Here is a 16,967-nt window from a genome sequence, read left to right as displayed (position 1 = left end):
TCATATCAGTAGCACTGGTCCAACAGGTTGTCTATAGGAAGGACAGATCATGATATCATTAAGCTTTCTCCAGAAGCTCTCTTTTATGTATACTGATAACATAGAAGACTGCCTTTTCCCTGTAAGTAGCCTGACTTGATTTCCATCAGATCCCTGGGAGCCAATGGTAAACTGCTGAAATTTGTGGCCTCAGTCTCTGAGAAAAATGGGCAAACACAGACATTTAAAAAAACCTGTCTTTACTAAGGATCATTTCTGTTCCCACCTGCTTTTTCAAAGTCTCCTGCTGTGTTAAGCCAAACAAAGTCATATTGAAAACATCTTATTGATATGGACAGCACACAGTTTTCACAAATTAGTATAGAGCAGCTACCAGATCTTTCACAGGCACTTATTTACTATAGACACAGAAACAGTGATTGCTTTAGGCACTAAGGCAATACAGAAGAGGACACAAAGGTAAAAATTGGAAAAGGACATTGGAATATTAGAATTTAAAAATGGGCATGAGATGGAATAGCAGGAATTAATCTGAGACAAAATGAAAGTAGCCCTAAAAATCTAGAATGGATCGAAGGTTGAATCTGCTTTTTCTGTTCTACTAACACATAGAAGCCACAAATAGAGTTCAGGTCCCAGCATGCTAGGAATATCCACATTATCAATGAACACAGTAAGGTTACTTATGGGACAAAAGGGGCAGGAGAAACAAAAAGTGAGGAAAGAAGGCAGAAGCAGAAACAGGAATGTTTTGAGGGCAAACTCCAACATGCATAGTTACCCTCCCAGGTCATCCTTGATATTATTTTGTAGGATTCACTTTCTGCTGTGCAAATGTAACAAACAGCTTGGAAAAAAATGAATAGATGAGGATGCAGAAATGTGTAGTCATGCAGATCACTACAGCTCAAGAGTAGGAAAGAAGATTTTTTTTTCACTTCTTTTGCATGGATGACAAAGATCTACATGAGGAAGGAGGCAACCAGAACACATGAAGCTGCTTCTGCTGGGACAAGAAAATGATAGGAAACAAGAGCTAAGCAGTTCAGTTGTAGGAAGAGGAGAAGTGTTTAAAATGAAGATATGATAGGATTCAGCAGTGGTTTAGATATGAAGGGAAGAGAGCAAGGAGTCAAATCTGACAGTGGTTAAGATAAAAAGCAATGAAGTCTATCATCTCAGGGAAGTCTGATGTTTTCTGGTGTGGCATTTACTGTCACAGGAGTTCAGTTTTTATTTTCTATGTGTATTGAGCCTTTTATACAAAGCTATTTGTATAAAAGTCTTGTGGTGTTTATAAACAGATATGTAGAAAAGAGCTTTTTATTTCTGTGATTAAAAACAATGTTCAAAGCCTAGCTGACCTAAGCTGACAATGAAAAAAGCTGACTTCATGATACAGAATAAAATTAGTTTGGCTAGTTCTTGCAATTAGGGAGAGAAAAGGCCTATTATTCATCTGTCCCAGAGTTCCAGTTCCTTTGGCCAGGACAAGCAACCTTTTACAAGGCCATTGAACATACAGCTATTCAACAAATGACTGGAGTATGCAACTGTTAGATTTCGGAAGTCCATGATTAAATAGATTAATCTGTGTTGTATGTCCTTAAAGAGGTTTCTTGTGCTTTCAATTGTACTGTGAGAGAGAAAGAAGGAGATGGTCTGTGTCAGAAAGGTAGGGGATCATGTTTAAAGTAAAACAGAAATCGTACATTGTGTGCCTGGGTAATTCTTATTTATTATCTTTTAGCTTTTCGGGAAAGGAGTTCTTAGATTTTTGCCCTGCAGATATGGAAATAAGAATCTTTTCTTATTTCTTTTTTCTTTTTTTGTTATTGATCTTTCATTTAAATAATGAAGACTAAGATTCTTACTTAGTCATATGCTTTCAGGAGCTAGAGCTTAAAGGAAAAAACACCATCTATCATCATATGCATTTAAAAATCTTAAGAATGGAGGAAACTGATTTTATATGCATGAACAAGTGAAAAAAAATGAATGAATTGTAATGGTAAACATTTGACTTTCCAATTTCCTTTGAAGTTTAGTATTGCCTTGAACATTTCTTCCCCATCTTTTCTTTCACTGACCATTAAGTATGCCACTTTAAAAATGCCCTTCATTCTCAGGGAACTGTCTGCCACTGCAGATGATGCTGAATAAGGTGGAGTCACAGAATCACAGAATGGTTGAGGTTGGAATGATCTAACTACCTTCAGAATTGAATTTACATTAGGCAGAAGCAGTTTCTAAGTGATTTTCACCTTCTTAGACCTCAAACAAGAACTCAGAAGTCTGAATAAGTGATGCCTGAGCACTTTCCATTCACAAAACCATAGGAAGAAAGGACAAATAGATCTAAAGTGCCTCATGTGGCAATCACTGATTAGTTCATTAGAAAAAAAACCTTTCTATCCTGTTGTCAGTGAAAAACAGAAGGCTTTAGCACAGGACCTCTGCCTGTCTGCAGCTGAGAAATGACTTTGAATTGCAAAGCTTTAAGCTGCAAGAACACAGCCTGTTGCAGCTGCAGAGATGCTCAGTAAGAGGTCCCTGCTCCCAGCTGCTTGTCTTTCTCTTCACCAGAGGTGACTCTCCCTTTAGTCCTGCATACATATAATCACTCCATAACCTGGTTCTGTCAAAATTATCTGGATTGGCATTCACACATCATGCATGTTAACAAATACTGTTCAGCTACAGGCAGAAAACCCCATGTGAATCTCACTGAAGTATATGAGCCCTCCGGCTTAACAGTTGCTGCAGTGTCTGCCAAGTTTTTAGAAACTATTTCTTTACCTAGAAGTTTGTTTTGTTGAAATCTGTACAATGAAGCTTTATTGAACCTCTTCATCACTCTGCTTTAATGGCAAAATTCCTCTGATGACTTACAGCCTGGTGTCAGAATTGCTGTTCACTCCAAATCTTTCAGTTCCTCTGTTTTCACTTTGCTAGGAAACATATTTTATGCTCCATAAGGAAGTAACTGTGGTGTAATAATGACTTACAAAAAAACCTGACAGAGATAATGTTGCTGATTTACTAAAGAACCCCGAAAAACTTTAAAGCTGAGGGTAGATTTTTAAAAAACTATGGTAGTTTTTCACACTGCTGTTGTTTGGACTGTGAAACCAGTCTAGTCAGTTTGATCACAATCACTTTGTTTTGTGAATAGTTTCAAGATAGTCTCAAATTTGATACCTTACTGACAGCATGCAGTTTTGGGTAGCTTGAAAAAAACTCTCTCTTGAAATGAAAAGAAAAATTAAAATGACCATATCCTCTCTTGGGTAGAAGAAAGAATTTCAGAAGAAATTCTCCTGAACTAAGCTCACAGCACTTGGCAGTCTAAGTCATGACTTCTGATAGTTACATTTTGAAAGGAAGTTTTTTAAAATAAAAGCTATAAATATTGTCTTCTAATTTACAGAAGTGTAAATCAGAAGAAACTCCCTTTATTGCACATGTATATCTGTACAATGAAAGCAAAGACTGAGCCTCTAGCAGTTTGGTCTTGAGATACTGTGAAGGTTCTCCCTATTGAAACAATGAGATCCAATTTCAGGACTGGACTCCATTTGCTCTGCTTCATAGAAATKTATGTGTATATAAAGATATAATAAACTACATATTGTCTTTAAAATAGCATTCCTTTAAAGCCTTGTCCAAAAATTTTTGAAAGCCTTTCCTTTTAATCTGTGGTTTCAGACTCAAACTTAAAGGTGGAATCAAAGTAACTTAATAGAAGCAATATTCTTCTCTTCTATCACAGATGAACTCAGTTTTGCTTTGCATTTATAAGCAATATGGCTTTGAAGTTTGTTTTTCTTTGAGCTGCTTTTACGTGGGGAAAAACTAACACTAGAAAACATTGGAGTGGGATGACAACTGACAGTATGTAGGCATATCTGACATGCAAATGAATGCTCTGATTCCTTTTAAAGCAATGAGTAAAGATTGTTTCCTGGTTGAAAACAGAAAAGCATTTCTGAGCAACCTGGGGTTAAGAGAAATCTTGCTAATGTGACCAGCAAAAAGGAAGTGTTCATAAATGGGGACTGTTACAAGGCTGTGTCTCACATCTTATTATACTTTCCCTAGTATGGTTGTCATTCATTAATTTTTCTTATACACTACTCTGAATTGTAGTGGCAAAGATAGAAATAACTAGAGATTATACTGCAAAATTTATTCTGAACTTGATTTCATATGAAACTCCCACCATCTATGAATCATTCATGTAGACATAATTTCATTTAATAAAATGTCAAATAGAAGTGCACCAATGAGACTGTAAGATTCCACGGGTAACAAAACTAGTCAGCCCAACAAATGCATAGTATCCTCCCTCTGTGCTTCTCCTACAGAACCAATTTCAATCCTGATATGCATGTATTTTTCACTTACTTATACCTATCAGAGAACAGTATTTTCCCCTTCAACAGGCAGAAATGAAGAAAATTTCAGGGACCAAAGAAAAGGGGTAGTAAAAGCTAAACAGAAATCTTTTATAGAAGTTCCTTTCATTAGTTTACTGACAATGCCTATAAAAGTTCTGAAAAGCTACTCTAAAAAGTGCATGGTGGAGCTCTTTGTTACTACATGTACAGGCTCCTCTGCAAGTAAGATAGTGACTGGTATCCTGTGCTGCAGCTTCTGGAGGGAAAAGCCAGGTGACAGGAGTCTAGGCTACTCTGGCTCTAAAGTGGATCCAAGTGTAAATCCAAACATTCCCAAGAGTATTCTAGTTTATGGCTGTTCTAGGGAGCTGCTGTAAAATACTCAGTAACTTTTATCTCTGCAGTAATTTGCACTGTAGAAGGAACTACTTTCACCATGTCTTTGTTGTTTCTGGCACACCCTCTACACTGGTGCAGAGAGCCACTTCTGGAAGTTCTGGTGTATGCCTAAGCCAGTGTATTTTTCCCCTGTAACTGTGTGGCACAATCCTGTTCCTCACATAGCAGCACAGAAGAATTTGTCCTTTTTCCAAATGCCTGCCTGGAAAACTCAGCTTTGGGTCCAAGCATCAGACTTGGCTGTCTGCTAACACCACTGCAGTTACAAGAACTGTGCAAGCTAATTGCTGCTGTCATATACAGTCACATCCCTGCCTTAAGCTGAGGCTGTAATGCAGCTCTGGAACTGGAGAGAGATGACCAGATCTGGTAAACAGCAAGCCAGGAGAAAAGCTAGTATTGTGCTGCACGCAGAGCTGAAGAGGCTAGCAGAAACAGTAATTTACAATGATCTCAGGAATGTAACAAATGAAGTTAAGGAGATGCCCCATATATTCATCTTATATTCAATGGGGGAAGGCATTTGTGATCCCAGAACCATAGTCCATGGAGCACTTTGAGAATTGCTCGACTACACAAAGTTATCAAAGTAGCACAGATAAAAAACCTGTATAAAAGCACAACCAAACCCTAAACCACAAACCATATTTTCCTAATTGCTTTTCTTACATGGCCAATTCCTGTAGATGTCTCAGGGACATTACAGGTTTTTGAAAAAGAGATGAATGTTTTGGATATCTCTCTTTAGAAAGAGGCCTACTGAATTAAAATGTTTGTGCTGTATATAGATGGAGCCCCAAACAAGCAAATAATTGGATACACCAGGAGTGTTATTAACTAACCAGGACCCCCAAAGTTATAAAACATTGCCTGAGATCAGCCAGTTACAGGAGTGCACAGTTGTATTTATCTATTCTGGATAATGTAATTTAATGTTTGTCTCCTAAATCAATATTTGAGGTAAATTGGATGAAGGAGGGAAAAATCAAACAACCCATTTTGCCACTTGGCTATAGATTAGGCATTTTGACTCTGGACAATCTTTAAAGATCAGAAATATATTGAAATGTGCTATGACTTAGAACTTGTTTGAGAAGCATTGCATAAATCTTGTGTTATTATCAGTCCTCTGAAATGCAGTGCTCTGAATTTATATAAGCATTAGCAATAGGGATACACTGCATTACATTCTCTTTGTGAACTCTTTCAGAACAGCAAGATGTTTTATAAAGCAGATTGATATAGAATTCAGCCATGTCTACAAGATCAGTGGCAATTGATTTGCTCTGATTTTTTTAGCTCCAAGTCAGCTGTTACTTTTGGCATCTCTCCACACTGTCCTACTCCCTCTCCTTCAGCTCACATCTTTTATTAGGTGCAAGCTGGACACATGCCTTGTCATAACCTTAAAAACAACATCAGACTGGCTTCCCCAGTTGCAAGGTGGAGGTGAGAAACATGGCCACTTCTAACTCATACTAATAAAATATTTACATCTTTTTGACGCTTGTCTCAAGTGCTACCAGGGACACATAATATCAAGTGCTGAAATTTCATTTACAAAAAGTTATATGAAATACATAGCTACAGAAAAGTTATTTTTTTCAGTCAAAGTTAGCTTTCTTGTAACCGTACAGGCCAGAATTTTTTTAAAATACCATTTAAGTTGTGTCTGTTTGCAGTTGCAGAGAAGCAACAGTGACTCAGCAGTGTGAATTCTCCAAAGCCTTATTGTTTTGATTGGAATGATCAAATTTTAATTAAAGTCAAATTTTAATTAAACACATGAGTTGACAGTTGGGATTTGATGCAGTGAGGGAAATACAGAGAAGATTCAGACACATAGCAAAGGTAGAGGGACACAGGAAAAGAGAGAAAACAAGAGGCAGAAGAAATGGAAATGGAGGGACAGTAAGGCTGGCAAGAGTTGGTTAATATTGTGGGTCAGAGCCTGGACATTAGATTGTCAGAGATGATTATCAGAGATTATAATCTGATATGATTTAGGTCAGGATCAGGATACTCCCCAATCTCTTGCTTGGTGCACTTGCCTTCAAAGTGTGGGGCCAAGCTTCAAATACCTGCTGCAAATTGGGATCCAGGTCTTCCTCATTTCTAACCTATATAGTATAAAGACAGCCAAGGGAACCATTATTCTTCCCCCTCCACCTCTCTTCTGTGCAGGGTCTGATCACAGAATCACAGAATAGTTGAGGATGGAAGGGACCTCTGGAGATCATCTAGTCCAACCCCCCTGCTCAAGCAGGGTCACTTAGAGCATACTGCACAGGATTGCATCCAGGCGAGTTTTCAATACCTCCAGAGAAGGAGACTCCACAACCTCTCCGGGCAACTTGTTCCAGTGCTCTGTCACCCTCACAGTGAAAAAGTATTTCCTCATGTTCAGATGGAATTGTCTGTGTTTCAGTTTGTGCCCATTGCCTCGCGTCCTGTCGCTCGGCACCACTGAAAAGAGTCTGGTCCCATCCTCTTGACACCCTCCCTTAAGATACTTGTATACATTGATAAGATCCCCTCTCAGTCTTCTCTTCTCGAGGCTAAACAGGCCCAGCTCTCTCAGTCTTTCCTCATAAGAGAGATGCTCCAGTCCCCTAAACATCTTTGTAGCCCTTCACTGGACTTGCTCCAGTAGTGMCACATCCCTCTTGTACTGGGGAGCCCAGAACTGGACACACTACTCCAGATGTGGCCTCACCAGCGCTGAGCAGAGGGTGAGAATCACCTCCCTTGACCTGCTGGCAACACTCTTCCTAAGGCACCCCAGGATACCATTGACCTTTTTGGCCACAAGGGCACATTGCTGCCTCATGCTTAACTTGGTGTCCACCAGCACTCCCACTTCTCCACAGAGCTGCTTTGCAGCAGGCCAACCTCCAACCTGTACTGGTGCATAGGGTTATTCCTCCCCAGGTGCAGGACTCTGCACTTGCCTTTGTTGAACTTCAGGAGGTTCCTCTCCGCCCACCTCTCCAGCCTGTCCAAGTCTCTCTGAATGGCAGCACAGCCCTCTGGGGTATCCGCCACTCCTCCCAGTTTTGTATCGTTAGCAAACTTGCTGAGGGTGCACTTCTGTCCCTTCATCCAGGTCATTGATGAAGAAGTTGAACAAGACTGGACCCAGTACTGACCCCTGGGGGACACCGCTAGCTACAGGCCTCCAACTAGACTCTGTGCCGCTGATCACAGCCCTCTGAGCTCTGCCATTCAGCCAGTTCTCAATCCACCTCACTGTCCACTCATCTAGCCCACACTTCCTGAGCTTGTCTGTGAGGATGTTATGGGAGACAGTGTCGAAAGCCTTGCTGAAGTCAAGGTAGACAACATCCACTGCTCTCCCCTCATCTCCCCAGGCAGTCATTCCATCAGAGAAGGCTATCAGATTGGTTAAGCATGATTTCCCCTTGGTGAAGCCATGCTGACTACTCCTGATCACCTTCTTTTCCTCCACATGCTTAGAGATGGCCTCCAGGACGAGCTGCTGCATCACCTTTCCAGGGATGGAAGTGAGGCTGACTGGCCTGTAGTTCCCTGGGTCCTTCTTCTTGCCCTTTTTGAAGACTGGAGTGACATTGGCTTTCTTCCAGTCTTCAGGCACCTCTCCTGTTCTCCAGGACCTTGCAAAGATGATGGAGAGTGGCTTAGCAATAACATCTGCCAGCTCCCATGAGTTCGTCCATTGAGGCCCATGGATTTGTGGGTGTCAAGTTTGCTTAAGTGATCTGTAACCCGATCCTCCTCAACCAAGGGAAATTCTTCCTTTCTCCAGACTTTCTCTCTCTTGCTTCCAGGGTCTGGGATTCCTGAGGGCTGGCCTTAGCAGTAAAGACTGAAGCAAAGAAGGCATTCAGTAACTCTGCCTTCTCTGTATCCTTCGTCACCAGGGCACCTACCCCATTCAGCAGCGGGCCCATGTTTTCCCTACTCTTCCTTTTGCTACTGATGTATTTGAAGAAACCCTTCTTGTTGTCCTTGACATCCCTTGCCAGATTTAATTCCAAACGGGCCTTAGCCCTCCTCGTCGCATCCCTGCATACTCTGGTAGGCCCATCCAGAAAATTGTGCCCAGGAACTGCAGCATGTAGAAGAATATCTACCTTGTAAATCCCAACAGTACATAGTTCCAAACCACTTAGTACATCAAGGTTCAAGGGGTTTTAAGTATGCACTGAGTAGCAGAAATGTAGAATTTAGGGAACTGTTTCAGGGTAAACTTAGGAATGCAGAGAATCTTAGAGGCTGGTGCTTAGCGCAGCAGTTAGGCATCCATGTCTGTTGTGGATATAGCCACAAGTAAGTGCAGAAAGGTTAAATTTTCTCCTTGATTTCTTTGCCAGCATCCTACTGCTAATGGAGTGCAACCTGCTGTGGGAAGCATCCAGTCCTAAATTTATACCCAACATACCTCTTGAAAATCTTTTTTTTTTTTTAATATACGCAAACTCAGACAGCTATTTGGCACAATGTAATGTATCTTTTCTGCTTGAAATATTATTCATGATTTATCATTTTTCCTGGCACATCTGACATGAGTGGAACATTCTACATGTTCCTTTCAAACAACTTGGTAAAACTGCTTCATCCCACTCACTGATGTTAGTTCTTGTTGCTGATCTCAGCCCAGTAATCACACGCCTCCAGCAGCTATTTACGTTTTTCTTTTCCTCCTTTCCCCCCTTCTGTCTTTTAATTTAAAAAAAGAATCGTGGGAACTCTATGAAGCTCTTCCATTTTTTTGCCACAAGTTACACAACCAAGTGTCTATCCACACTAAAATATAGAACTACATGAAAAAGTAATCATAACCAATGAAAATTTCAGTATATTTCAAAAGCATATATGAATTGTTGCTGTTTTTCTAAAATCATTCTTCAACAAATATTTTTACAGGAGTGGTCTCTGTTCCATTTAACTAAACTTACTCTGCCACAGCAATAGGAAAATTGAGCCTAGCACTGCAACAAACAGGCAAATCTGTGACTTTCCAACACAGGCCAATTACTTTTTCACATACTATAATAATATTCAGCTGTACAGAGTGATTTGCCAAAAGTCACAAGGTCGATCAATAGAGTCAGAAATGGAAGGTGGGTGTCCTGGCTTCTATTTTATTGCACTATGCACCAGATTTTATTGCTTCCCAAAAGTGAAGTAGCTTTAATGGAAGCAATTCTTCTGTGTATATTTCTTGAGGGAACAATGCAAAAGACATGGTAGAAACAACTTATGAATATTACAGTAGTCGTGAAATCCTTTTATATCAGTTCCTAGGGAAGAATTTTCATACATGAGTGTCTTCAATACTACATTTAGAGTCCAAATCAACATTGAAATATTTATGTGCATTTCTCTTTTGTGCTAGATAGCCATGTCCAAAAGCAAGATTTGAACATCCTACTAAGATAAGCACATATTAAAACTGGGCTTCCTGGAGTTGAAAGCTGGCTCAACTAACTCCCATATCTGAAACATTCTAGGACTTTCTTCCCTCCATGCAGCACAACCCCCCCCCCCCCAAATTCTGAACATAAATGCATTTTAAAATGTTTTCTGCTTTACCATGTGTGTTATATGCATAGGACAGGCACACAATGGAAGAAGACATACAAACAGAGAAATAACTACTCAGCAGGTAACATATAGCTTATTATCTGGCTCTGCATGCTTCCCATAATGCAACCAAAATATTAAAGATCTGTATTAGCAAGATCTGAGTGCTCTGTAATCAATCCACTGAAACTGGCAGTCAAAATCTTGGTGGGTAAAGTTTACTAAAGGCTTAACTAACTCTTACCTTTGCTGTCTGTAAAGTTCCGTATACTGAGAATGTCATTAAGATCCTGATAGTGGTTCTGCTTAATGTACGTTGTTTTCTCAGGAGTGTCCTGAAGCTGCATTGTGACCTCTTCCAAGTCTTTGTCCAGCTGCAAAACAGAAAGAGCATGACTCATTAAAAATACAAGAATCATTGCTTCAGGTATCTGCGGTAACTACACCGCTTTCTATGATTAGAAAAGGAGGCAGGTGGTTGTGCATTCACCACAGTGTGGGAAATATAGTGTTCTTATAGCACTGCTACACTACCTCTAAAATATTGTTCTGTTTGTGGCAAATCACATTCAGCTGTGATATTGTATGCACAGGACTCTTGAGGGATAAGAACTGTTACAAGGTCAAAATAAAACCATAAAAGAAGAACAAGATTCAGAAGTTGACAGTTTAAACAATTTCAGATATTCTGCTGAATAAGAAAGTGATGGGCATTAGAATGCCCCATCTGGAAACCTCTGAACTATTTATTATTTATGCATACAAATGTGAGATATGTACCTATAACTACTTGTTTGAGTCAAATCAACTAACATTCAGCAGAATGCAACTGAAATATGGCAACACAGTCACTTCTGGCCATGAAAGTGACTACAGTCAACTATGTTTTGTTTCCCTAAAAGCTATTTTTATGCCTCTTACCTTTCTTAGAGAGCATCCTTTCAGACTTTGTGTGCATGTAATTTCAAGAAAAATCAAACTCCTCGTTTTTAGTTTTGGAGCTGAGGGCATTCTATATTTTTGTGATTTGAAAATTTCACGCATGTTTTAGATCTTTCATGTCTTAAGCCATATAATCTGATAGCTAGCACTAAGCTGCCATTGCAAACATGTCTTTCCAGGAGGGAAAAAATGGAAATAGGAAGAGGTGGAATAAACAAAAACTTTCCCCAAGAGTAACCTTGAAGGCTAGAGAGAGAAGCAAAAATGTGTTCTGACTGTAAGAGCCACAAAAGAAATGCCGGTCTGCTATACCCATTCCATTTAGCACGGAGCTGAACACAGGGTGCTTTCCCCACAGGCTATCTTGTATTGAATTGGCTATGACCCCAATAGAAAATAACCAGATACAACTACCATAAAGGGAATTTGGGATGCTCCCTGTGAACAGTTGTCCAAGATATGGTGCCCAAAGTAGGTCCAATACCAACCTAATACTGACTTAAAAGAATTTAAATAGTGCTGAATTTAAATTTACTTTGCTTCCTTATAGAGCTTGGACTCAGCAACTCAAGGTAAATAAGCTAGAGGTATAGCCACACCTTGTGGTAGGACATGTTCCAATTCCCCTGACAATGAAACTCTTATTTGGACCTACTGAGTCTGGGAATTTAGTTTAATCTATTTATGCAAAGTCTGAAAAGAGTATCAGGGCTGATCTGAGTATCTGACTATAAGCCTCAACTGCCCTGACCAGCCTTATCTATAATTGCCGTCCTGAGCCTTGTACGGCATGTGCTGAGATCTTGTGATTTAGGAGAAAAACTAAAGCAGGACAAAGAAACTTAAATGGCCAGTAGCCAACTGAGCCTTCATTAAAAATTGCAAGGTTCTCACATGAAAGGGACCTTGCAAAGCTGAAGAACTAAATTTCTTTAAAAAGGTAGGGAAACATGGCTTTTTGAGTCCTCGGTAGTCTGAGTAAATGCATTTTGGTTTCGTAAGCAACTGTCATTAGCTAAGATCTGAATGAAGAAGTAATGATTGCAATAAAATACCTTTTCTTCAGGTATAAGAATATTTCACAATGGTAGGCAAGAACAGGATAACTTTTGGTAAGATTTAGATCAATTGTGGATATCTTGTCTCTCAAAATGGGCAATCTTCAAGGACGATTTGTCATCATTTGAAGTCTTCTGAGCAAGGGTGGACATAATTAAAAGTATACATATTATAGCTAAAATAGAATTAATGTGCTTAGTCTTTCCCTCAGTAAGGACTGAGGAAACTTCATGGCCTTTCTGCCAGATAGTCAGGTTACACAATCAGAACACTCACTTTAGCTTAAGAAAGTATGTAATGCTGAAAGACAGATCGTCAGTGCCCTTGGGGCTGCAGGTCTCTGTTACAGTTATATGTAAAAGTTGCACTTCTAGAGCTATTGCCATACATTGCTCAGCATATCTGTTTGAAGCAACAGGTTAATTTGCTCTTATGAATGAAGTTTCATTTTAATCTGCTAAGGCACATTTTCTTTTTATCACATCTGCTAAGTAATCACTGTTTTAATTACCTATTAATATAAATAATCTGTTTCTTATTATTTCAGTATTTTGCTAAAGGGCAAAGCCAAACTTTTCTGCTAAAAAATAGCCAACATTTATGCAGACTATAGAATTGCAAAGAAAAAAAAAATAAGGTTCTAATAGTTTAATGGACAATTCAGTTCTGTGGATATATGCTTTAAAATGGTTTATGTGGCCTAGGCAGTACATACAATAAGCAATACCTCTGTTATTTTCATTCTCAAGCGGTGGTTTTCTGACTGCAGTCCTTCTAGTCGAGATGTACTGGCCTGATTGACGCTGGTGACTGATGTTGATGTTTTTGAGTCTTCTTTCTTTTGATTTTGAGTGAACTGAAATCGTCTGTTCTGTGTGGCTGCATCTGGATTTGTTCTCAGTGTGATGAGCTGAAAGGTTGAAAAGCCTTAAGAAATTGTGCAGATGTTTTTATTTTTGCATCTATTTCTTTTGTACCCCAAAATACTGAAAGATAATCTGTGTGTTTCTTTCTGACGTTCAAGTACAAATTTTAAGTACAACGTAAACTCTTCTTGCATGTGCAATACTTAACTTCTGAATGACTTCACAGAACAGGTTGAATCAAAATGATCTTGCACAGAGAAGTTTTCCAAAAAATAGAGACAAAAATTAAATATATTTTACTGGATCTTAATCACTTTAAAAATATATTTCAGTATTTTATCAAATATCTTTTTTCCTTCATTGATATCTTTATATTCTCAAAGGGTATATTTATTTCTTTAAAAAAAATTACAGCCAGCCCTCCTCCCCAAAAATACAGTTTCATGTGAAACTTCTCTTCTACTGCTACAAGTAACACTCAAGCAGAGAGAGGCATGAGGCAGGAGTATTAACAGAAGGAACCCGTGCACTCTGGAGAGAACAGAAACTTAATTAGGTTTTAGTGACCAAAAATAAAAAAACCCCTTGTCAAATAAATTAAATAAATCACTAAAATGTTAACCTTAAACATACTTAATTTAAACAAATCTAAATACTATTTAACACAGTGTCAATGTGAAAAATCTCACCTCAGACACGAGGAGAGAAAGCTAGTAGCTATTTGAAAAGGGTAAGAGTGCATCTCAGATTACCCTAAAGAATACAGAATTCATGATTACTCGCCAAGTGGCATACATATATATTTATACGTAGAGAAAGCTGAAGGAGCTCCCTGCCCTAAGGTTATAGCATCATAAGTTCAAAGCTTTTGAGTTATCTGAAAAGGAGGGAATTATTCTGTAGGCATAGTATATTTCGATTTTGTAATATAGACCCATTTTGGAATTGGCTCTCTTTGTTCTTTAGTGCACAAAATAGTCCTACAGCTCTGGGGACATGAAATAAAGACCTAAACTTTGGTAGAGAGAAACCTATCTGGTCAGGCACTGGAGCACTTGGTCCAAGACACAGATTTAAAGACCAAGCGTGCAGATTGGGATGATACACAATTTTTGAAGACAATAAATTGTCATTTACAAATGACAAAGGACATGGACCAGGTTGAGGTACCCAATGCTTTCTTTGCCTCAGTCTTTACTGCTAAGACCAGCCCTGAAGAAGCCCCTGAGACCAGTCCTGAAAGTATGGAGGAATGAGGAAGATCAAGTAGGGAACATTTGAGCTTAAACCAATCAATGGGACCTGATGGGAYGTGTCAATGAGGACTGAGAGAGGTGGCTGGTGTCATTGCAAGGCCACTCTCGATTATCTTAGGAAGGTTGTGGCAATCAGCAGAGGTTCCTGAAGACTGGGACAAAGCAAATGTCACAAGTGTCTTCAAGAAGGGCCCTGATCCCTGGGAAGATGATGAGCAAATCCTCCTGGGAATCATTTCCAAGCATATTAAGAACAAGAAGGCGATTGGGAGCGGTCAGCATGGATTTACAAATGGCAAATCCTGTCTGAGAAACCTGATAGCCTTCTACAATGAGGTGACCAGCCTGGTGGATGAGGGGAGAGTGACTGGTGTTGTTTATCTTGACCTGAGCAAGGATTTCAACAGTGTCTCCTGTAACACCTTCCCAGACAAACTGATGAAGTAGGGACTAGATAAGGGGACTGTAAAGTGGATTAAAAACACTCTGAATTGCTGGGCTCAATGGACCATGGAGGCCAGTCGCTAGTGGTGTTTCACAGGGATCAATATTGGGGCAAATACTATTTAATGTCCTCATTGATGACCTGGATGATGGGACTGAGTGCACCCTCGGCAAGTATGCAGACAATAAAAAAGCAGGAGAGGCTGTCATTCAGATCATTCTTGGGTCTTGAGAGCCTGGAGAAATGGGCTGACAGGCATCTCCTGAAGTTCAACAAATGGAAATGCCAAGGCATCTGTACTGGCTGGGGGCTGACTGAATGGAAAGCAGATTTGCAGAAAAGGCCCTGGGGGTCCTGGTGGATATCACAGAATGATTGAGGTTGGAAGGGACCTCTGGAGATCATCTAGTCCAAAAAGAATATGAAGTGGAACATGAGCCAGCAATTAACACTTGCTGCAAAGGCAGCCAACAGAACCCTGGGTTGCATTAGGAAGATTGTTGCCAGCAGGTTGAGAGAGGTGTTTCTTCCCCTCTACTCAGAAGTGGTGAGCGCACATCTGGAGTGGTGTGTCCAGGTCTGGATTCCCCAGTACAACAGAGATATGAATGAGTCCAGAGATATGGAGTGAGTCCAGTGAGGAGCCAGGATGGTGAAGGGTTTGGGGCATCTGACATACAAGAAGCTGAGAGAGCTGTGCTTCCAATGTCTATGAAGAGTCAATGCTGAATAGACAGAAAATGTTATCAAAGCAGAAAAATCATGTTTTATGCCTGGCCCCATAGAACAGATTTTGCCTTGCTGCTAGACTGTACAGGAAACTGGATGAGAATTAATATGTTAATGCCATTACAACAAGTGATTGTATGCACTCACAAGGTGATTAGAAGTGAGCACAGTGTTCTATCTCAAAAAGTATGAAGCAGAAAAACTGGAAGGAGAATTTTGATAGATACGGACATGCAAGATACTCTATGAAGACAGAATACATATTAAAATTGCTTATTTTAGAGAAAAGATGAGTATGTTGAAAAATACTACAGACCTATTCATTAAAATATAATTAGAGATAGTAGTTAACTGCTAATAGGAAAAATATACATTATCTATATATAGTGCAGATGATTTCTGTAAGATATTGTTGAAATCAAAAATACAATAGTTTTTAAAATGATTGGACATCAGATAACAAGAATATCCAAAGTTATTGTAAGTAGGCTGCAGTAGAAATACTTGTATTTCAGGATACCCTTAAAGGAAGAGAGCAAATTTCCCCTGAACAAACAAATTTCCTCTGCTCTATCTTATTTTTCTATGGGATTTTCTTCATATTTTTCTGAGGCACAAAATGTCAGTGGATGAGCTGGACCATTGACTGGAGAAGTATAATATTGATTGCCACATTATAAGTATATAAGATTAGCAGAGCTGACAAAAAGTAAGGGAAAAACAGAATATTTCTTTCCCCAGATTGCCTACATTGTTGAATAGTTGTCTGTTAAGACTCATAAAAGGGCTGTGGAGCTAAAACTGAATTCTAGCATAATAGGTCTGAAAGCCTTCTGAAAATTAGTTAAAAGTAATGTATTTTACTTTGTATTGCAATGAAACAGGAGTACTGGCCTGGCCCATAAACATGTTATTGCTTGCATCTGCCTGACTGCCTTAAAAACTGAAAAAGTGCAATCTTCCAAGTCTTCAGTAGCTTCTCCTGTGTTTGATGCACCATAGGCTTTAGGATTTCACCAATAATCTTCCTATGTCACCAAAATTGTACTAATTGATTACATATTAGTTAAATGAAGAGATTTGGTGCTTGTCTCGCAAGCAAGTCTTACCTAGATGTTCAAGCTAAGTGTTCTTGGGTCTAATCTTCTGAGTGGTTCAGATGGGCTATTGTGAAATCTAAGTAGGTTGCAGGAGAGAGTGCTTGCCAGCCATCCTGCTGTAGCTGTGCCACAGCATGGCAAGAAGAAATGTAGATCAAAAGACAGGAGTATGAGAACAAGATAAATTCTCCAGCTATGCAAGC

The 16,967-nt window shown here is 39.4% G+C and overlaps 1 protein-coding gene across 1 annotated transcript in view; it reads right to left on the bottom strand.

Annotated features, from left to right (window-relative positions):
* GABBR2 (gamma-aminobutyric acid type B receptor subunit 2) overlaps positions 1–16,967 on the bottom strand; it is a 286,480-nt gene that overhangs the window by 7,331 nt on the left and 262,182 nt on the right. Inside the window, exons 15-16 of the mRNA XM_026081157.1 lie at positions 13,096–13,278; positions 10,612–10,741 (exon numbers count right to left, since the gene is read on the bottom strand). Of these exons, the coding sequence (XP_025936942.1) occupies positions 10,612–10,741; positions 13,096–13,278 (313 nt within the window). The remainder of the gene's footprint in view (positions 1–10,611; positions 10,742–13,095; positions 13,279–16,967) is intronic.

The sequence above is a fragment of the Apteryx rowi genome, unplaced genomic scaffold (assembly GCF_003343035.1).
Source record: "Apteryx rowi isolate R43461 unplaced genomic scaffold, aptRow1 scaffold_539, whole genome shotgun sequence".
In the NCBI taxonomy this organism is placed as follows: domain Eukaryota; kingdom Metazoa; phylum Chordata; class Aves; order Apterygiformes; family Apterygidae; genus Apteryx; species Apteryx rowi.
This window is presented reverse-complemented; position numbering and strand designations above follow the sequence as displayed.